The 23,304-nt window shown below is 41.7% G+C and overlaps 1 protein-coding gene across 1 annotated transcript in view; it reads left to right on the forward strand.

The window, feature by feature from the left end:
• The window catches only part of anks1b (ankyrin repeat and sterile alpha motif domain containing 1B), an 809,329-nt gene that overhangs the window by 229,809 nt on the left and 556,216 nt on the right, over window positions 1-23,304 (forward strand). The window contains exon 3 of the mRNA XM_078553447.1: window positions 8,781-8,861. Within this exon, the coding sequence (XP_078409573.1) occupies window positions 8,781-8,861 (81 nt within the window). The remainder of the gene's footprint in view (window positions 1-8,780; window positions 8,862-23,304) is intronic.

Here is a 23,304-nt window from a genome sequence, read left to right on the forward strand (position 1 = left end):
GGCTCTGACTAGTGGGATACTACAAGGATCAGTGCTTGGGCCATTGTTAGCCATAATAAAAGCAGAAAATCCTGGAAATTCTCAGCAGGTCTGACAGCATCTGTGGAGAAACAGAGTTAATGTTTTGAGTCTGTATAACCTTTCAGAGCTCTGAAGAAGGATCATACAGACTCATAATGTTAACTCTATTTTTCTCTCCGCAGATGCTGTCAGACCTGCTGAGTTTTTCCAGCATTATGTTTTTATTTCAGATTTCCAGCATCCACAGTATTTTGTTTTTATCTCCTTGCTAGCCATGGTTTGATCACTTTTCTTGCTGGCTTTATGTGCCTTAAAGGAATGTAAATTTGTTGCAAACCATGTATTACTTATTTAAATGCTAGCCATTGCTTGTCTACCATCATACTTTTTAATGTAGTTTCCCAATCTACCTCATCCAACTTCCTCCTCATACCTTCATAGTTTCCTTTGTTTCGATTTAAGACCCTAGTTTCCAATTGAAATACATCATTTTCAAACCATGTAAAATTCTATCATATTATGGTCACTCTTCTTTAAAAGCTCCTTTACAGCGAGATTATTAATTAACCTTTTCTCATTGCACAATACTAGATCTAAAATAGCCTGTTCTCCTCTTCGGAACTAATTAATTTCATGAATTGGTTTACCAATGTTAACCATTATACCTGTACATGGTTGTAAAAGAGTGTAATTTTGTCTCCATTTTGCAGCAGCACAATGTATCACATATGTTAGCATACTTCACATAGCTCACTTGTTGAGGAAGCAGATTTGCCTAGTTTGAAATAGCTTCTGATTGAATATATTAACTTACTGTCAGGACAACTTGAGATGCAGTTGATGGGAATTTGCATCATTATCTGCTGGGTAATAAGTGAATGTATTGACTGCAAGAAAGCTAACTTCAGGAGCTCAACAGCTGTACTCTCTCACCAAGAATAATCATGTGCTGGAACACTTTCAAAATTTCATTCTTGGGATGTGGCTGCTGTTTATTGCTATCCCTAATTTTAACGGAGTCGTTTACCAGTTGGTCACTTTTGCTGATACTTTGTGAAGGCATGTGAAGGCAGTTGGTTGTATGTTATCCTAACTTTGTGTTGTTAACTTGTCAAGCCATATTTGAATTTGAGCATTCCATCTCCAAAACGATTGAAGTTTTGCAGATGTTTCAATGTCAAATGACACAAATGATTCAAGGACTGAGGCTGCAAATTAGGACAAGAAATTTATACAGCTGCACTACTTTTCATTCATGAAATTAAGCTTGAGAAAGGTTGTCATCATGGTCTTTAAAATGCCAAGAGGCATAGATAATGTAGATGTAAGTCAACTAATTAACTTGCCAGCACGAGCAGTACTTGAGGGCACAAATACTAAATTAATTAGCCTCAAGTGAGAATAGCGATTAAAATAAATAATTTTTCCTAAATTATTAGATGTGCGGAACAGACCAAGGCAAAGCCAGTTAATGCTGTTCTGATTAGCGCTTTTAAATTAACTGGATAGAGGCAGAATTGAAAGTTGTTAGGATAAATATGAATAGAGTTGGTTGCATTCAATAAATGTGGTGTATTCCTGACCTATTGCCATCCGGATATATCATAGTATAGAAAACAGCTGGCCAAAGACAGTGGGTTACAAGGTTAGATGGATATGTGGAGTTTTGCTTGATTACCTACGTAGCAGCGAAAAACTTGCAAAGGATCTCATGCATGAACTGTGGAAGAAACAAAATTATTGGGTTGGAAGACATTTTACATTTCCTGCTTTCCTGTGCTCATTTAATATTTTTTATTAAAAATGTTATGCTGGAGATACCCTGAATTTTATTTTCAAGTCAATATAGCTGATGGATAATTGAAACAAATCTCTCTCTCCTCCCTGGTCCCGCCAAATATAAATGCAAAATTTATCTAGCTTTCTGTTGTTGCTGTAGGTCTGCATATCATTTGCATTAGTTTTTACATTTGGAGATGGAATAACATTTCCTAAGTCCATATATCTATGCTAGTGCTATGCAGAATTTTCTTCTCAAACATTCTGATATAACTGGGGATCGAATCAAGGAAAGACATTTTGGGTGTACAATAGACAGAAGGAACAATTCAAACTGCTTAAACAGTTCATCTGCCCCTCTAATGATTTTTTTTTAACAGCAGGATTAGAGAAAAACCTTTTCCTTTTTAGAATAACATGTGATGACATGGCTTAAGTAAACAACTAAGGAAAGGATTTTCATGAAATAAAACAAATTGTAACTCCACTTGCTGCTCCTAAGTAACTTGCTAAAACCAATGTGACTCTCATTCATTGATTAAAACCATTTTTTGATGTTGCTCACTAGTTCAGGCCATGGGAACATTGTAGATTTGCACTATTAACCATGATAAGCTTAAAATTTCCAGAATAGCTGAAGTAGGGAAAAGCTGTGAATTTATGGAGAAAGTGCAAGTGTAATTAGTGCTTGTGTTGCACAGCTTCTGAAAATCAGATTCCAGAAATACATGGTAATTGTACCTACATGTTATTAGTTTTCGGCGAGAATCTGATTCAAACAAAGACCAAACTGTTCACAGAATTGTTCCTTTGATAGAATTCAAAAGTAATGTAAAACAATATTTCATTTCTTGACATCAGTTTCCTTTAAATCCTAAGGGCCGAATTTCTGTTACCGAGATGGGTAGCCTGAGTCGAGAAATTTCCCTACTCGGCAGACCCTCTCGGTTTAAAGGACCCTGTTAGACCCAATTTTTGCAAACTCAGAAGACCCTCTCTGTTTCAAGGGCCCTGTTAGACCCAATTTTCACGGTGGGGACAGGATAGAGTCGGGCCCACCGACCCTGGAAATAGATTGTAGGTGGCCATGTGACTGGCCAAGTGCCGAGGTGGGCTGGTTAGAAAACCTCCCTTGGTTCTCCGGGATTTCATCCCAGTTGTTTTAGAAGCTGTTGGGCCCTCCAACCCTTCCTTCTCTCACCCCATCACCACACACCCATGCCCCATGGCCCTCCATGCCAGCTTGTGCCCCCCCATCCATTATTCATCCCTCCCTTATACCACCTCCATAGCCACTCACCCAGTATCCACCATGGACAGACCTCAAGAATCATGTGGAGAATACAAAACAACTTCTAACAATCTAATACAATTCTCACACATACACTTGATAGTTAAAAAAAATCTCCCATTCATGAGACCCATTCAAAGCTTTTAATTCTCCTCAAATGGTCAATCTCTTTGTCAAACAAACAAACTTCTATTCAGACCCCACATCAAAGACAACCAATCATTTAATAGCCTTTTAAAGCTGTCAATCAAACTGTGAACTTCGACCCCCCGAGATAATTGTAGCTTTTGAAACCCAGCCAAGCATTGATAATGACAATAGCTTTTGGGAAATGTCAAAAAAGAGCTCTATTGAACCTGCACGCATCGTCTGTAATTTTTTTTTCTCCCTACACTGGATGGCCTGTCAATCACAGCAGTCCAGGAGACTGACAACTTCAGCTTGTTCCTTTTCATGTTGAAAGAGCAGGTGATTTAAAAACACATCAGATCATGACGTTCAAACAGACCCTATCCACCCTTCAAGAGCATTTATGTCTACTTCACCGATTCATGACTCCTGCACTGCTGGTTTAAAGGTCCTTGGAACAGCCAAAATGGGGCCTGTTTGAACTCCGCACTAACTTCAAATGGTGCTGCTGAGTTTTGGTATCCTCCTGTGTGAATCATGTCTTGTCCCCTTCCACCTGTCAGAAAAAATTGGATCTGTACCAAATGAGAGCTGGGTTTCGACATTCTGGTCCCACTCACCATCTTTAAAAGTCATTGGAGTCTTACCGACTCCGTGAAAATCTGGCTCTCAATACCTTCTCAGAATGCAAGAGTCCATAACATTGTTGAGCTTAGGGTGGCTGATGTTGTACTCTCAACAACGTATTATCAAGTTGCAGCGATAGCATGTTTAGAAATAAAACTTTCCAAGTTCCCCAAGGAGCTCTTCAATTAGGGCCATTGGTTGCCTTGAGCTGACCTTGCACAAACATTATTTTGTATGTTACATTCTTTTAATCTGCTATAAAATTATAAATGTTTTGCGTGATACAGCATCAACACATTATATGATCTGCTCACTGCAGGGAATCCAGTAATGTGTACTATTAAATTAATAGCAATGATAGTACTTCAGAAAACCAAGTTGCTACCATACCTTTTATAAGGTATTCCTTCTTCAAGTGCTTTCTTAATGTAATCTAGATTTAAAAAAGACTGGTTCCTCTATGGCTCTGGCAAGTTTTCTTAGTATTTTTAAAATCTTATAAACAACACTCCTCCACCTCCCCCGCACCCCCCCACCCCACCCCACTGCCCCAATGACATTGCTCAAGGAAAAGTTTTTTTTTAAAAAGGCCTTTGTGGTTTTTTCTACACTAATTGTGTCAGTGGTCTTTTCTCAAAATCTTCCACTCAAAATTTTCCTGGTGCATGGCTTATATTTTTCATGTGGTGTCTGTATCTGTTCTTTGTCTACATCTCACTACCTTGGCAGGATTTTCTTTGCAGGCTTCTGAATACTGCTGTCAAGCTCAATTTTGGGTCAGAGGCCCGTTCTGGTTGGGAAAAAGTCACTCATTGTGATTTTCTCCAGAGTCACTAATTAATGGCCAGAGGACGGACTCCCCATCCAATTAAGGATGGTGGGCGGTTTCTTGAAGCTCTGGCCTTCCAGCTTGAAAGTAGCAGCAGGATGCCCTGGCAGCTAAGTAAGGGAGAGGGTACTTCAACGTGGAGGCACCCTGTCTCCTACTTTTTAAAGTAAAAATTGGCTTTTGCAGCCGGGCTACCACTATTGGGAGGGCCCCCTCTACAGAGCAGCCTGGAGCTGCTGCTCTATGCAGGTAAGCAGGGTGGGCTTCTAAGCCTGATGGGAGTCCTGCCCCACCACCCCGACCCCCAGTCTGCTGCCAGGAGACCACCTTCAGGCAGTTAAACTGGCGTCTGCCTCTTCCAGAAAGCTGGAGGCCGACTCGACTTCTGTTGATCTTAGTTAAAAGGTCTTAATGGGCTGTGACTAGGAATAATTGGCTATCTGCCGCATTTGCTGGGCAGCCCTGCCAATACCCCATCCCACTTGAAAATCCAGCCCCATAATTCTGTTCTATATTCTGTAGATCTCTGAATTTTTCTGCCTGGCTCTCAGCTGTTCTGTTACTGAAATGTTCAATTTTGAGCTTTCCCTTATAAAGTGCAACAAAATGGCAGCCAGCGTGCTGGGATTGAGGAGGGAGCTAGGGTCCGAGGGAAGAAAATTCTGTAGGTCTGTGGCGATATAGATGGGTATTGACCATGTAGTTTCTCTAAGTCTCAGGTAATTTAGATTTTTAGTAGATGTACAGGCATCTTCTCTAGGGTCACATAACTGTGTTTCAGTCAGCAGGCGTTTTTGGATAATTTTAAACATGGTTTTCTTCCTCTTGCTGGATCCTTGGCCGAGGGTATGATTAGGAAACCTGCTAGCAATCATGCTGTGACCTGGGAATGGCTTGCTGCCTTATGGGAAAGTGTCTGACCTCTCCTGGGTGTCTTGACTCCTTTTCCCACTCACCATCCCCCTACGCTGCAACATCTCAGCCAAGACCAGAAACTTGGCATGTAAGGAATGTGATTTACTGTGTCTGACTTTTCAATGTGGAGTGCACTGGAGCACAATTAACACACTTTAGTATTCTATATTGTGCATTTTAATAAAAATTCAATCAGATATGTTATTTCCTTAGAATTTTAATTAAGTTAAAATCAGATACTGTACCATTAGGTTTGAGGTTAGTTCTGCTTTTAGTGTTTTAATATGTCGTGATGTATTATGAGGGATACTTTGCTGTCTGCTCTCAATTTGTTACTATCTATAGTAATATTGGTATGCAACGTCATCTAATCTTAATGTAGTACGCTGTGAATTGGAGTTGTGGGCATGGAAAAGAATGGATATTGCACTGTTCATTATGCTGGTCTGAAGTGAAAAACAAGCTTCATGTAATGATCCTTCACAAAGCTAATGGGGTGATCTGGTTAATCTGCAGAATCATTGAATCCTTTGTATTTTTAGTCTAACCCTACAACATGCACGCAGCATTTATAGATTGATGAACAACATGAAATTGAATGGATTTGCACACTGGTGCTGGATTGAATGAAAGCTATTTTTCTTAAATGCTTCACTTCCAGATACATTGCACTGGCTGGATCTCCGTCACTCTGTCACAACATGTATTGTATTTGAGAGTTGTAGGACAGTTACCTGGGAAGTTATCACAAGAATTCATCCGTATGCAAACAAAGCTTAAATGGTTTAAGACATAGCACCTGAAGCCTGCATCATGTGTTTGAATAACACATTGTCTGGCACCTGTTTTTCAATGTCATCAATGACAACTCTTGAGGAAGTTTTAGAAGCACTGTAAATTTACCTATATTGCAATGCACTGCCAGGCTGTTGCTGATTTATGTTGCCATCAAAACTGATACCATTTTAAAATTTTTCTGTTTTTGAACAGAACCATCTTGCATTTGGGATCTGCCAGAAAATCTTACTGATCATCAGCTGTTAAATGTCTAGAAAGTGTAGTTAATTATATAGTGTTGTGATGTTGGGGAAACTTGTAGGTGATTTTTCTTTCACTACAATGAATCATGTACAGACACACGGGTAAACAAAGAGGTAAACTCTGGGGAAGAAAATGAGGTGCCGCTGCATCGCAAAACTAGCCATTGTTTGTAGCGGTAGAGAAGTTTTCCACTGTGATGGTCGCTTGCTAAATGTAATTCATACACAAGTTTGACTCCTAACTCATTTAATGCTTGCTTGTGAATTATCAACATCAGGAGTAGAGCGGTGTATCATATTTCATGGTTGGTCATGATGGAGCCCATTAATAACATTTTATTTCTGGATGTTTTTGTTTTGTTATATTAATTTTAATGGGGAAATGTGCAGGCTGACTTAATGGTTATTGTCATATGATCCATCTAGCAGACACCTTGAAATTCACCTGAGGGGCATTATGTACTAAATTCATGTATGTTGGCAGTTCCAGATAGAGCTTCATTTACTACCGGTGTTTATTATGGCAATTATGGGAAAGAACTGGAATTGAATTTCTAATTCTATAACCATCTCTCACACTCTCATGCTCAGTCATTTGCACCAAATTTACATACACTAAAGTAATAAATACTTCATGAAAATGATTGGCATTGGCAAATCAAAAGCAACATTTCCCCCTTTCTCCAGCCCACCCTCACTATAATTTTCTTCCATTGCCTCATGTTGGAGTCCATGCTGACCTCCAGTTTTCCACCTGTAGCAGTTCTTCATGGATGAGCCTGGAGACCAAGTGCTGGCAAGCTCATCCCCAATAAAAGACAATATCACCAAGTCTGATCATCCCTTTACATAATGCCCACACAGGCACAATCTTTCCAGCACAGATCAACAGGTAGTGATTCGTGGCCAATTGTGGCACCCCTGCTGTCACTGGAGGTCAGCCAGCTCAGAGGACTGAACCTGGGAAGATTCTGGTCAGTTAGGCTCAATATCCTATTAGCTGGTGCATTTACCCACTAAGCCTCTAGGATAAGCCATCAGATTTCATCCTTATATATTGACCCTGTCATGGGCCAGTTTATTAAAACATTAAAGACATTTTATCTTTAGAAAATATTTTGCAGATAACTGCTGAACAAATCTTAGACAAAATGAGTAGAAAAAACTTGTAATACTGCAATTTGCAAACATTTGGATATGAGGGTAATAAGAATTTGCCTAAGATTGCTAACCACATTATTATAATTCAGAAGTGATCATGTGACTGTAGGAAGTATCATTGGAATATAATCACATGACTATCCAGTGTGACTGTTTCCTGGCAGTGAGATAAAGACTATTGGGGTGGTGCAGGCAGTATAGACAGAATTATAGATGGTAAAAATCACTATTGAAGTTACATGGGAAATAATAAATGATAGAAAAAATAATGACATATTACTGAAAGAAAGTCATTGTCATCATACCCACCATCAGGGCATGTACTGTCATGTGAATGAATATAGCTACTAATTAACCCTTTTATTATTAGGATCACATGGGCTTTGATAGTACTGTTGGAAAAATAAAATGCTATGTTGCATTTTTGAACATTGCAGGAGAAAAAGAGATATGAGTTCCAAGAAATATTTCACCCTGGAATAGGGTATTTGGCAGAATGTAAAACCTCTAACCAAATTTGATTTGAATTCTTGAGTTTGTTGTGGGAAATGTCCTCAGAATATGATCACGCTATGATCTAGTGAGTTTGTTCACTCTAAGCGCCAATTTGTACACCCCCAATATTACAGCCTAGATTGCCTTTATATTCTGTTGTAATGTGTTATACCACCCACATTCAAAGTACTGAATGCAGATCAAAACATGTGAAAAAGATCTGCTACTTGAATTACCTTTGTCATAAAAAATTCATTTAAGGATAATTAGATCTTGTTTTAGCAATTTATAATTGCTGCACTTTCTGGTAACCTTATGTAATTTCAAGTGCAGGCAATTAATAGCACTTCAGTTTGCTTTTGAAGTCCTTTAAGACTAACTTGTGAGGTAATAGGTAGTATGCACTATATTATATATGGATTTGAAGTTGTTAAATGATTCTGACCCTATTTTCATTAGAAAGTTCAGCTTTTATTTTTGTATTTCCTTTCAGCATTTGGCGGGGACCCAACGTAAACTGTACAGATACTTCTGGTTACACGGCCTTACATCATGCTGCTTTGAATGGACACAAGTAAGTGTTGGGAAATTCACTTTTTAAAATTAATTACAGTACATAACTGATCACAATTTGGAACTTTCTTGTGATTTGGCACACAGGCCATTGTTGGCGATGACTCCTATCAGATCATCCAAAACATAGCCTACAAGTAATGTTTGTCTATCCTTGGCCAGCCAGCCAAGATGCCTATGCACTATGAAATGCTCAAATACATACATCAACTAGGACAGGAAACCAGATCAAAAACCTCAGAGTTAAGAGTTTAACTGTTCTTTTTAAAAGGAACCATTGTGCTGAGACTTAAGGAGAAGGCAGTAAAATAAAGCAGGGATATACTCAGAATTAGGATAATGATACCTGATTGTTGTTTGTAAACAATGGCACCAAGCTCTGTGTAGGCGGTATTTGTAAGTATGGAAATGGATTAAATTCATCTAAAATGAATGATACTGCACTCTGAGAAGAGGTTTTGAAATTAGCTGTAAAGTTAAAATAATGGACCTTGTTTAAAGCCCATCACTGGGACTTATGGAAAGGAAATATATATCTGTGAACTCTTATCTCTGCACTCATGTTCTCCTTTAAAGATGTTGTATGACATTTCTGCTCATCATGCTGACTTACTAGTGATGACTTGCTTTCTGGTGACTTGACTTATACTTATTGAAATAAATGGGGACATGCTGGAAATAATTGTAGTTTTATCAGCTTTCCAGGTGAATAATAGACTTTTGTGAAACCCTAAGGCAGACGTGAGTTTAACTATTCCATCTAGTATGTTAACCCATTTAATATAGTTGCGTTCTATTCGTAGGATGAAAGTAGGACTTTGTTTAATATTTGGAAAATATGTAGGCCTGTGAACTACTGCTTTGTATTGTAAGACAATGATTGAGGTATACTTTCTGTTTTTGTAGCACGTGCTGGGGCTTAATTAAGAAAAAGCTGCTAAAGAAAGCTTCAGACAAGTAAAACAAGAGTCAATATTTTTATTTAGACTCAACTCTTGCACCCCAGTTCTTTTTATGTCTAATTTCTAAATATTTAGCTTGATTAGTGTTAATTCTTGAAGGTCAGTCCAGTATATATTTCAAATATTACAAAATTAAATATTATTCCAAAACAGAAGCTAACTGACATAAGTGCAATTCTTTTTAACCCATAGCATCCTGGATGTTGTGTGTATTGCTCACAATGTTAGGACTCAATATTCTGCTTTTTAATGTGTCAGAAATGCTCAGTTCTCTGGTATTATGAAAAAGAAAAGAAAGACTTGCATTGATATAGCACTTTTCATGGCCACCGGGTGTCTCCAAGTGCTTTACAGCTGATCAAGTATTTTTTTGAAGAGCAGTCACTGTTGTAATGGGGGAAACGTGGCAGCCAACCTACACACAACAATCTCCCGCAAATGGCAATGTGATAGTGACCAGATAATCTGTTTGTTATGGTGATGTTGATTGAGGGGTGAATATTGGCCAGGACACTGGGGATAATTCCCTTGCTCTTTTACGAAAGTGCCATGGGATCTTTTGCATCCACCAGATTAGGAAGGTGGGACCTCGGTTTAATGTCTCATCTGAAAGACAGTGCCACCCCAGAGGGCAGGACTCCTTCAGTACTGCACTGGACTGTCGGCCTTCATTTTTGTGCTCAAGCCCTGGAGTGAGACTTGAATCTGGAACTTTGTGATTCAGAGGCTACCAACTGAGCCATGGTTGTTGCACAAAAGGCAAAAATCCATTACATTGGAACACCATTCTTTTTGCATTGCTCTGGAATTCATGCAATTTCCCCAGATTAATAGACCTGGACCTGTGCTTACAACAGGCACAGGAAAGGACAACATGAGGCACAAAGGCACACTTGAAACTAAGGGAATCAGGCATGTAGTGAATAGCAGGCAGAGGGCTCTGAGACCAGTGCTCAGTCCTGCCTGGTTCTGTATTTTTTCCACCCCGATTCCCAATTATGGGGGCCCCACGTTTGGGGAGCAGCTGCATTAGAGATATGGCAGAGTGATGTAAATGAAGCTCCACTCAAGATATTAGCTTCAACAGTGAATCTGCAGTGTAGAGATCTGTAAACCGAATGATAATGAATTCCTTGTTTACTGAAATAAGTAACTTAATCTCATTCACCTCAGATAACCAATAGTATGAGAAGCTGTGGAGTTGGATAGAGGCAGGATTTCTGAAGATTCTGGGGGTTACAGATTGTGCTGATGACACGGATATGAATTGTAAAAGGAAATGCATTTAATTTGCAGCTATCACCACAGAATTATGCAAGTCAGCACTCCTAGGCAGCGTCACAATGATTTCATTTCAAACTACTTCACTGTACCACCAATATTTGACTCTTGGAGGCAATTCGCAGCCTGCCTTCTAGTATAGCAAAGCTATTCTTTACTGCCATGGTTCATTTGAACTTTGGAGTATCCATGGATACCACCTGAAAACGGGTATAATGAAGCGCCACCAGAGTCTTCATAGAATACTCCAGCGCTCCAAGTGCCTGGACTGGTTTCAGTACGGTATCAATCATTGTGTTAATTTGCATGCCGCACGACTTTTGTGTAGGGAGAAATCGTTATGGAAGCCCTGGAGGAGAAAGACATGCAGCTACAGTAAGGGGATTAGTGTGAAGAGCCTGACTAAGCTGCGGAAGAGAATCTGATGCTGCCGTTGGGAGCTATTCAGCAATGTATCACAGAACGGATATCCTCATGTGTAAAGCTGCTTATTGCATGAACAATTCTGACTGTCATCCCTATATTCGTTGCTAGTCAGCCTTTCATCCATATACCCTGACTCACTGCCCTATTCAATCCCCCAAATTTCTATCAGCTGCTAAAACATGACTCGGGCCTGAATGTTCACTGGGACGGAGTGACAAAATGGCACCGGAGTCTGGAATCTGGAAGCCCTGCCTACCCCCCTGAACTGGCAGCCACCATTTTTGCCTTGGGGGGGGGCGGGGGGGGGGGGGGGGGTGGTGGGGTTGGAGGAATGGGCACTTTGCACATGTGCAGTTTATAGAGGCAGCAGAACATTATAAAGTGCAGCTGCCCTCAGTTAGAAGTGATTTTCATCACCCAGGTTTCTGAAACATGACTTGTGGGCTTTAGATATTTCAGGACAAGGTCTAAACCTACCAGAGTTGTAATGGAGCGGTCAGGTACCTGGTAAAAAGTTTCACCAAATGCCACAGAACTTCCACAAATTCAAACACAGGTGTGTGGCTGGCACCCATGGGAGTTGGAGGGTGGGGCCTGTGGCCTTGGAAGGGCAGAAACCTTTTCCTCTCGTGACTCAGGTACCCAGGTGGCAGGAAGGAGAGTGTGCCAGAAAAGGGAAGAATACTCATCATGGTAGTGAAGCTGCAAAATGGGGATGACACCCTCTCATGTTCATGTCACAGAGACATGTGAGCATGACCAGGAGGAGGGGACAAGGTCAGGATTTCGAGGCAGCGCAAGGCAACAGGAGAGGGAAGAGGACAACCAGCTTTTACCCTACCATCTGCGGAGATCATATCTTGATATGACTGAGAGCCAATGTAGAAGGTGGCTCAGGTTAAACCGGGAATTGGTCACCGACATATGTGCCATGGTCCAACAAGATCTCGAACCACAGTCTGCTGATCCACAAGCTCTGCCAGTGGACCTCAAGGTCACAGTGGTTCTGAATTTTTATGCAGCCGGCTCTTTCTGGGGCTCAGCAGGAGACCTCCGCGGCATCTTGCAGCTAGCCGCACGCAACAGCATCAAGGCTGTCACTGATGACCTCTTTGCTTGGGGGCTGCACACTAACTTCCTGATGGATGTGGCATCGCAAACGGAGGGCGAGGGAGTTTGCAGAATTAGCAGGCTTCCCTCAAGTGCAGGGGCCTATTGACTGTACACATGAATGTACAAATGGTGCGTGATCACACCAAGGCTTTCCTGCCTGACTGTGCACGGTACCCTGGAAAGTGCTATGACTCATTTATCCTGAGGAATTCGTAACTGCCTCAGCTTTTTGGAACACCAACATAGGTCTACAGTTGGCTTCTGGGGGACAAGGTGCACCCCTTAAGGAGATGGCTGATAACTTCCTTTAGGCGGCTGCAAACAGAGCCTGAATGGCACTATAACAACACCAATATGGTGATCCACAGTATAACAGAGCAGGCTGTTGGCATCATGAAAATGCTGTTCTAGTGCCTTGCCCATTCTGGAGGAGCTGTCCAGTATTTCCCTGCAAGAGATAACCGAATAATAATGATGTGCTGCATGCTACACAATATGGTGCAGTGGAGGGGAAGAAGCCACGCCTATAGCTACAACACCTGAGGAGGAGAAAGATGTCAGGAAGATATAATAATTCTCATATTATTGGAATTTATTGTAAAATAGAATGAATGTGGGATGTATCTATGTGTCTATATGTGTCTGTAAGACTTAATTGAATTAGTAGCAGCTAGTCTGGGTGCTTTGGTGTAGGAAGACAAGTTAGGTTTGAAATGTTAATTAGGTAAGCACGGGGAAGTTTAGAAACATTGGTGTCAAGGGAACATTTGCATTTTTAAATAAACCAGACTAGATTGTTTTCAAAGGAGGGGTAAAATATGTCACGTAGTCAGGTGAAGTTTAGAAAAAAATCTGTTTATTTTCTCCAAAGATTATTGGTAAAACTCAAGTGCTATGAGAGGTTTTTATTATCAGGAAGATAAAGTCTAAAGACAATGAAACAATGTGTATTTGTATTCAAAGAGGAAAATATGTATGAAGGAGAGAAGACTGTTTATAAGAGAAGGCATTTTAAGATCTTACAAGTGTGAAACAGCCTTCATCATCTATGCCTCAAGCTTCTGTCCTCAAAGGACTGAAGTTAAGAAAACTCACTTTGAATTCGACTTGTTCAGGGTATCATGTTTCTTTGCCTGCACCTTTTAAAATCTATGTGTCCAACTGTTGCCTTAATGAAAGTGTAACTGGGAGTTAGATTGATTAGGGGATTTAGAAGTTATCATTGTAGTATTTTGTAGATCTATGTATGTGTTTAAAATCATTTCTCTTATTAATAAATGTTTAATCTAGTTTTATAAAATCCAATAAGACTTGGTGATCTTATTACTACTGAATTCAAGGCACGCATCTTGAAATTTATACAAATTGAAAATTAGTTGTGATAGTTGTTTCAAGTTTCCCTCTGGGATTTGAACAGCTCGATATTTACCATCTGCTGTGTCATAACAAAGATGAGGAAGAGGAGGCCCCTGTCTAGGCTCAGAGATCTGACACTGAGGATGGGAGGAAGAAGGCGGCAGTGACAGGCTGAGGGGCAGGCCTGTGTAGCCGTGGCTGATTCTTTTCAGGATCAGGTCTTCGCCAGAAGCTTGTTCATCCTGAGTAGATTCACCTAGGCTCTTGAAAGCTCACATTTTACATCAGCCAGTCCTGGATGAGCAACTTCCACATTATAAACCTTTAAGGTGGAAGCCACACTTCCTCAGGAAAATGCCCATTTTCAACAAGTGAGAAAACCAACAGCACACACTGAAAGCCAGTGCCACCAACTTGGCTGAAACCATGAGCATCATAACCTTTGGCTTCATTATAGTGCACAAATACACCTTGAGAAGCCCTTCATAACCTGGACCCTGCACTTATCTGTTAGAGGCTGTCAATGGGCCGGTCAAATTGCCACCATGTGCCTACTCAAACCATGCCCACTATGTTGAGAGTGCCAGTAAGAAGCACGACTTTACACACATGACCTTCAGATATGATTGCATGTGCTAAGAGTACTCCAGCTACTGCACATTGTGCAAGGTGAGGCCACAACTGTATTAGAACAACTCCTTCAATGACTTTCCATATTATCCATCTGCTGGCATCCAGTTTCAGAAGTATGTGACATATGCAACATGCAATGCTACCAAACACCTTGGCTGCCTTTGAAACCACAGCTTCTACCACCTAGAAGACAAAGGTTTCAAATGTAGTGGGGAAACCACACAAGCATATTTCCCTGGAACATACAAGGCATCTTGATATGCGGAATAGCTACTTAAGTGAACGTGTAACAGTCACGTGTGGATGACTGCCTTGATACAACACTCCTGGTGAACTGGATTTGATCTTTGAGTATGATCATTGCTCCTCCCTGAAAGACAATCATTGATGGACATGAAATGCTGCAAGGAGCATCTTAATCCACAACCCTTCCTTTACTGAAGATCTGGACAAGAAAATAGCCTACCACTGCCGGTTATGCATGGACACACCCTTGCTTCTGATGGCATCAATGAGAGATGGCGTTCAGCATGTAGTTTTCAGTATAACCGTAAATCTGTAAACACTCTCATTGAGGGTATGAGGCCGCAGCATTTTTAGCTATAATGATATGTATTTGCAAAGTGCTGATTTATGATATGTACAAAGTTATATTAAGTGTCACTACCATGAACCCATTAGTGATTCAGGCAAGGTGGTGCCTACTGTGTAACCCCTGAGGAGGTTGCAGCAGGCTGCTCAATTTTCGTGCGATATGGCATTGAGGAGCATGATGGCTGACCTTGTTGTGCAGGTACCCATTGGGGGCCTACTTCAGACTGTGGCCTGTGCATTTCAGCAGGGGCAGCCGTTGTCACTGGTAGATGTAGAGCAGACGAGGGCTGGTTGAAGGACTGGGGTGTTGGAAGATGATGAGGTTGCTGAGATGCTCTTAGTATCTTCGCCCTTGTCACTAACCTTCACAGCCCTAGGGTGGCCTCCAGGTGAGTTATGTGGGGCTGGCTGCTGGGCGCAGCAGTCATCCATTCCAGTAACTCTGTGCACCGGCGTGACTGTCCTGTTAAGAGAACACAACTCCTCATGTATTCCATGGATGTCAGCACAACCACACTGAGCGGACTGCTCCAGGCTGCTGAGTAAGCCTTGTACCCTTTGCAGGCAGTGACACTCCTCTGCATCCACTCTGAGTGATGCTGCATGTGTCTCTTCCAAGGGATTGAAGCTCATGTTCCTGAGCCCTTGAGACAAGGTAGAGCTTATCAGTGCCATGAACTCCTCTATTTACAGTGTGAGCGCTCGCATTGTCTCAGGGGACTATGCCAGATGTCCTCACAGCTGCTGATGCTCCTAACACTGTACCCCAAAAGGTGACTCCTAAGGACCTATCTCCTTGCCCACTGGATCATCATCGTAACTTCTCTCCCTCCTCCGAGGGGACTATGCACAGATGTCTCTGACTCAGACACTCAGACTCTCTTGCACTCTGGTGAGGCGCCCTTCACCCTGTGCCACTAAATCTACACGTGCACTAAACCCTCCGATATGCTAGTATCTGTGTTGGCAAAGAGTGGGCCATGTGGCAGATATGACGCTGCCTCCTGGGACATCTCTTTCTCCTCCTAATGCTGGAGAGATGAGGTGACCGGGGGGAGGGGAGACAAGGGAGCGGCTTTGGGACCTGTGTGAGACACAGACGAGGTAAAGAGATGTAGCCTTTCATAGTGTAAGAACACACTCGGATACATGCCATTTCCTTCAACTGTTATCACGCTGGTCTTATCATGCAACCCAATCTGCACGCTCCCTCTAATGCCAACCTCCCCTTCTCTCAGTGAACTAACAGCATCACCTCCGTCATTACCACCATGTTCCAAAGTACCTATGCCACTGCCTTTAACACCACCTATGGGCGATTCACAGTCTCCAATAACCAGCTGGGCCACACCTAGCTACCTCCATGGCTGTCTCCTCCGCATTCCTGATCACCTGCAGCCTCGCGAATCCATCCCTAGTCCGTGCCCTCTTGTCCTGCAGATACACCATAGAGTGTCGTTAGCCTAATATACAGAGCAGCCAGGGAGAAATCTCTTGAATGCGTTAGTGCATCACAGTGGACCTTCAAATCTCCACATCTCTACTGTGTGCACCTACAGGAGCGGCTTGCCCTTCTCAAGGGCAATTAGGGATGTGCAATAAATGTTGGCCTAGCCTGTGATGTCTACATCCCATGAATGAATAAAAATAAAATGAGCCTCCATGGTATAGGAGAGTATGTGCCAGGTCTCCCACCATAGGTGCATTCAGATGTGAACCATCACCTTGGTCCTCTGTCTGCTTGTGCTGAACAACACATGATGGAGACTATCTCTGGTCATGCTCTCTTGGTTATCCTGGGTGGGTTCTGGCAGTCACTTAGATAAGATATTGTGCATGGTCTCTGGACCTCCTCAACCATGTTCTGAATGTCCTGGTCACTGAAGTGAGGTGCAGCCCCTTCCATTCCTTCCCTGCTTGCCCTACTCTGAGACATTTTGGCATGAGAAATGTGAAAAGAAAGGGCATGTATGGCTTCTAGCTTAGAATGGTCTCAGACAGATTTGTCTGCTTACATACATGAACCACATTCTCTATCTCATCAATGTCAAATGTTTTGGCTGGTGTGGGAAGCGGCAGGTGTGGCTGGGTAATGGATCTGGATGACTGCAGGTAGCCTGGCTTTAGTTCCTGTCACTCCTAGATGGTATGTTGTGCTCCCAACCACAAACTACCCTTCTGGCCTGCTCCCTCTGAGTCACATTGTTGTGTCTTGACAGTGTGCAGCCTGTGAGGGTCTTGGTCAAGGCTCAATTGCATGGGTGCACCCTGAGATGGTTGGAAAGAGGGCAAAGGATTGTGACAAATGTGGTGTGTATCAGTTATCCCCTGAGGCATTATAGTAACCTGAGTCAATACAGAATAACGTGAGCAACTGATGTTGCCAAGATGCGACTTGTCCATGGCTGCGCCATGTCCATGGCTGCGCCATGTCCATGGCTGTGCCTTGTGAAGTTTTTCCAGCCTTAACTTGGCAGTGTCCACCTTCATTACAATGTGAATAGGCAGCAGCAATGATTTCCTAAGGAAAGCCCATGATGGGTCATCTGTTCTAGTGTCAGCAACCACTTGGATAACTATTACAGTTTGTGCTCACCTGCCTGTTGATGGATGTCTTCTACAAGCAACAGCTCAATGCACTTACTGTTTCACAGCAGGAACTCCTTTGTAGCCGGCCTTTTGACCCCGACTGAGTTGCGTAACCCACACTGGGCCCCGCCTCCACATCTCAGCTACTTAAGGGATTGGTGGGTCTGACTCCCATTAGCACCCTCCCCTCCCCACCCCCTCCACACTTCCAAAAGAGCAAAAATGCCACTGTTGTGGACTTTGCGAAGTTGGGAATTTTCCTGGTTCTGCACTCCCAGCTTGGGAGTGAAAATTCAGCCCTCAACATCACAGACCAACTGATGTGCATCCAACTTTTGTATTATCCTGCATGTGAATTGCATGAATGCCTACTGTTTGTGTATTGATGCTTTCCTTTGGTGTGTGATATATGTCTCCTTGACTTATTTGAATCTTCATCTATGTGCAATCTTAGAGGTAGCAGTAAATGGTGGATGCTGTGCCTGAATCAGCCACCCAGGATCAACATGACCTTTGGCTTCTGGTAGGAATGGCCAGAGGGGGTAGGAGTGTCTGTGGAGAGGCCAAGGTGAGGGAGGGCAAGGGGGGAGGAATCATCCGTAGGGGCCTGTGCTTTTGTGGGCGAGTGCCCGATGCTGAAAGGAGGCTGTTGATGGAGCTGAAAGTGAGTTAGAATCCTCTATAAGGAGAAATATAAGCGTTTTGACTGAGGATTGTGTATACATACGTCTCCCATTGAAAATAATATGGGATTCAACCTGCTCAGATCAAGAGTAATTTTTGATTCCCTCTTATGCCCCATGGGCATGATGTTTGAAAGAGTACAGCATATGATATTGTGCCAAAAATGATTGGGCCTATGTATTACCTTCTCAAAAAATCCTAACCAAATACACAAGAGAGAGGTTATAAATATCAAGCTAATTATTCAATTGATTTGAAGATGAGCAGTAATATTAATATGGTTTGATTGAACAGAAGTCTAATTAGTCCCTTGAACATTGTTCCAATTATGAGGTTTATAAGATTGCTATGTTTTGGGACTGTGTCTTTAATTTAAGGTAAAATGAAGGGGGCTATATACCTGTTCTGAAGTCTGCCTGACAGCAATCCTGGGTGGTTTGATTGTTAGAGATTTAAAGGAGGCTATATTGTTTTACCTGGAAAAAGGCGCAAGGTTTTCGTACTTGCAGACAATGGTGAAGGCAGCTGTGATGCTAGCGGACAGACTGAGTCTTGTAAAAGGATATACTTTGAACTGTCCATTTGGTTCAAGGATAGGATAGAGTTGGGGTCTAAAGAATAGCTAGTCAGCATTTCTAACTGGATACAAAGCCCATGTGATTCACATTGCCATGTGGAAGAGTGCAGAGAAAATCATTGCACAGATCAGATTGGATGCTTTCTAAAATACCACTGACTATACAGACAGGTAGGTTGTCTGCTTGGGTCTGGGAGAGAGGGAGCAGTTAGAGGCTAAAAGTCTCTGTGGTTCACCATAAATGCAGGTGGAAGCACACGCTCAGATTGAAAAGACCAAATTCATGACGAGTTCAAATAAAGTTGGAAGATTCATCTAGCTTCTGCTAGAGGGTAGGATCTCCAGTAATATCCTCACCATGAAGGACAGTTCTGGGGTTAGAAATCACCAGGCTGAGAAAAGAAAAGAACAGAACAGAAGTAAAACCTTGGAAACGAAGAATAATTTTGGACTGATTCTTGGAGAGTTGAATGACTACCTAAAGGGCAGTGCAATGTATACCCAACAGTGCTTTTTTCAGTTGTGTTAGTTCTGTTCTGTAGCTTCAGGGATAAGTTGCCTACAACAATAGTGTTTAGTCAATAATGCTTTTAATCTGTTCCTTACAGTAAACATCTTAAAACAGGGAATCTTGTTGTGTCATTCATTCATTAACTGGAAGTTGGAATTTCTTTTCAGTCTCCACGAAGATCGTAACAGCTTGATAGTGGGGCTCAGGTCTTGCTTTTTAAGTCCCGTTGCTCAAGAGGTTGAATACAGTAAGCTGGGCCATGTTATTTAATGAGCATTCTGCCTGAAATGATAATTTAAATAGCTATAAATGGAAGTGTACAGATTTCATAATAGATTGTATTTTTTGTTACAAAACTTACTTTCAATGAGTATACTCAGTATTTTACAGGTCTAAGATAATCTCAAGAAGGAACAAAATGGGAAGTTGAAATAATTGGAATGGTGAATTTGATTAATGCACATTTCTAGATAAGCCTGCAGCAGTTAAAGGTACATTGTTTATTTACACAGTAAACTATCAGTACTGGATGAACAGAAATTTTCACCAGTTAAATTTTGTTAAGACTTACATTCCCCAAACGTTGCTCCCTAGCTACCGACTCTCCCTGACAACTGTCTGAGACTAAACCACTCTGTTTTCAACCTTGGTGACACCGCATTGAGCAGCCTATTTGACCCCGCAATGAGCTTCCAGCCACATATTCATTGCCATCATTGAGACCACCTATTTTCATCTCCATAATATCGTAAGACTTCAGTCCTGCCTCAGTTCATCTGTTGCTGGAAACTCTCATTCATGCCTTTGGTACCTGTAGACTTGACTATTCAAATGCACTCCTGGCTGGTCTCCCACATTTTACCCTCAGTAAATGTAAAATGATCCAAAACTCTGCTGCCCGTGTCTCAATTCACACCAAGCCCTAGTCTCCTATTGTCCTGGGCTCATTGGCTCCCAGTCAAATAACATCTTGAATTTAAAATTCTCATCCTGTTTTCTAGTGTACCTATGGCCTCACTCCTCCCTCTCTCCCTCATCTAATTCTGGCCTCTTCAGCATCCCTGATTTTATTCACGCCACTGTTGGTGGCTGTGCCTTCAGTTGTCTTGGCCCCAAGCTCTAGAATTCCCTCCTTACACCTTTCTGCCTTTTTACTTTGCTTTCCTGCTTTAAGACACTCTTTAAAACCTGACACTTTAACCAAACTTCTCGTAATCTGCCCTAATATCTCCTTATGTGGCTCAATACCAAATTTTGTTTTACAAAACCCCTGTAAAGTGCCTTGGGATGTTTTATTATGTTAAAGGCATTATATAAATATGCATTATTGAGTTGCTAGCAGTCTGATATATATATATCTCTTACTGCCTGTATTTTTAGGATTGGTTAATTGAGCTAGAAAAAAAAACACTTAGGAAAGCTAATAGAATGTTATCATGTATTGTGAGGAGAATTAATCACAGAAGTAGGGAGGTTATGCTTCAGTTGTACAGGGCATTGGTGAGACCACACCTGGAGTACAGTGTACAGGACTGGTCTCCTTATTTAAAGAAAGATGTAAATGCATTAGAAGCAGTTCAGAGAAGGTTTACTAGACTAATACCAGGAACGGACGGATTCTCTTAGGAAAGGCTGGACAGGTTAGGCTTGTATCCACTGGAATATAGAAGAGTAAGAGGTGACTTAATCAAAACCATTTAAAATCTTGAGGGATCTTGACATGGTGGAAGTAGAGAGGATGTTTCCTCTTGTCGGAGAATCTAGAACTAGGGGGTCACTGTTTAAAAGTAAGGGGTCGCTCATTTAAGATCAAGATGAGGAGAATTTTTTTCTGAGTGTAGTGAGTCTTTGGAACTCTCTTCCTCAAAAGGTGGTGGAAGCAGAGTCTTTGAATATTTTTAAGGTAGAGTGAAGAGGGTATCCCCTCCCATCCTGCAACTACCACATAGGCCAGTTGAAGAGGAGAAACTACAATCTCCGACCACATAGCGACCAGAGAGACTCAGGCTTCCTTTAACCGGTTTTATTCAAGCATATGCAAGGGAGCCGCAATCATCCCTAAGAATGAAGACCCAGCTCCCTGATTGATTACATTTCATTACTTTTGTACTTTTTCTTATCACAATACATTTGAATATATCCAATCGCTAACCTACACATAGGTACCATGTTAAAACTATCCTTTTGAGTACATAAACATGTGATTTTGCTAACCAATTATTCTAAAGGGTGTATACATAATTATATTATCCAATCAAAATTAAAACACATACACAAAGACCTTGGTTCTCACAACTCAAGACTGCTTGTGTTTCATCAAAAGACCTCTCTTGTCTTTGTATGTCCTCCCATATCTAAACTAAACCATCTGCCCTGTCCCTGTCTGAGACATAAACTAACTTTGTTATATTTTATCTCCAGACCAGCTCTCAAGGCTTCACCGCATCGTTACACCACTTGAATGGTTCTGCCTGTGATTGGACATTAGCTCATCTCTTGAAACTGTGTAAATCACACAAACTCAAAGCTCTTTTGTGTGCAATGTCCATCTGCTTACCCTCAGCTGTCAATAGGTTTAATATCCATGGCTGCTTGGAGATTTGAAGTGTTCTTCAGTAAATTCTTAGTGTTCTCTTTTAGCATTTTTAATTTTCCCCTAACACAGAGCTAGATAGATTCTTGATTACCAAGGGGTTGAAAGGTTATTGGGGGTAGGCAGGAATGTGGGTTTGAGGTTATAGTGAGATCAGCCATGATCTTATTGAATAGTGGAGCAGGCTCGAGGGGCTGAGTGGCCTACTCCTGCTCTTAATTCGTATGTTTGTAGGTCTGTCTATTAAAAACTGATAGAACTTAATGTTATCCCTGATCTCTGATGCCCTGCTGATGAATGACTCCTTTAGGATGGTTGTGACCAAGAAACTTCCTGAATCTATTTGTGTTGCACGCACATTTGTACTTATAACGCCTTAAATTGTTTATCCAAATTGTATAAAGCTTAGGGATATCAGTGTGGAGACCAATGGGATAAGTAAGGAGGGGTGGAACTGCGAAATGAACCACCGGGAGGAGATCACCGGAAGAGAAAACTGGGAGAGAAGCAAAGAAAGAGACTTCAAGCAGCAAAAATGCTGCAGCTGACAGGCTTCAAGTAGTGATGGCTTGGGAGAAGCCCTGGAGAACTAAAAGGCAGCGGAAGGTTGGTGACTTCATGCTGTGGGTCATTGGGTAAAGGTAACCCTTTGGAGCAGTGTTGTTCAGCTCAGTATGGCTGAAGAGCTGGAGCTGTGTCTGTGAGTTGGTGCTGGAGTGCAGGCTTGGGAATCCAGGGAAACATAGTCTCAGGAGACAAGATTAAAACATTGGGAGATGAGCAGTGGTTGAGACAGTCTGATTTGGAGTGACATTTGGAGGGAATTATGAGGCTAGCTGTTCAAAATGGAAGAGTGCAGACTTGAAATTCTTCATAGGGAGACAGAGTTTTAACAAGATGGTGTAACTCACAGTGAACACTCGTATCTGGGTGGTATGCTGAGAAATCCTTGGGACCTGTCTTGGTCTCATCTGCCATTTATTGTGCAGTGGATTGTGTTAGACCACAGTTTAACTGTTACTTCACATGTACCTCATGGTAATTCTGAATATTACAGTATAAAATAGATATTGTAAATTGTTTTACTTTTCTGACTTTGTATACTAAAGTTTGTTTTGTTTGTTC

The sequence above is a fragment of the Cetorhinus maximus genome, chromosome 12 (genome assembly GCF_964194155.1).
Source record: "Cetorhinus maximus chromosome 12, sCetMax3.hap1.1, whole genome shotgun sequence".
In the NCBI taxonomy this organism is placed as follows: Eukaryota; Metazoa; Chordata; class Chondrichthyes; order Lamniformes; family Cetorhinidae; genus Cetorhinus; species Cetorhinus maximus.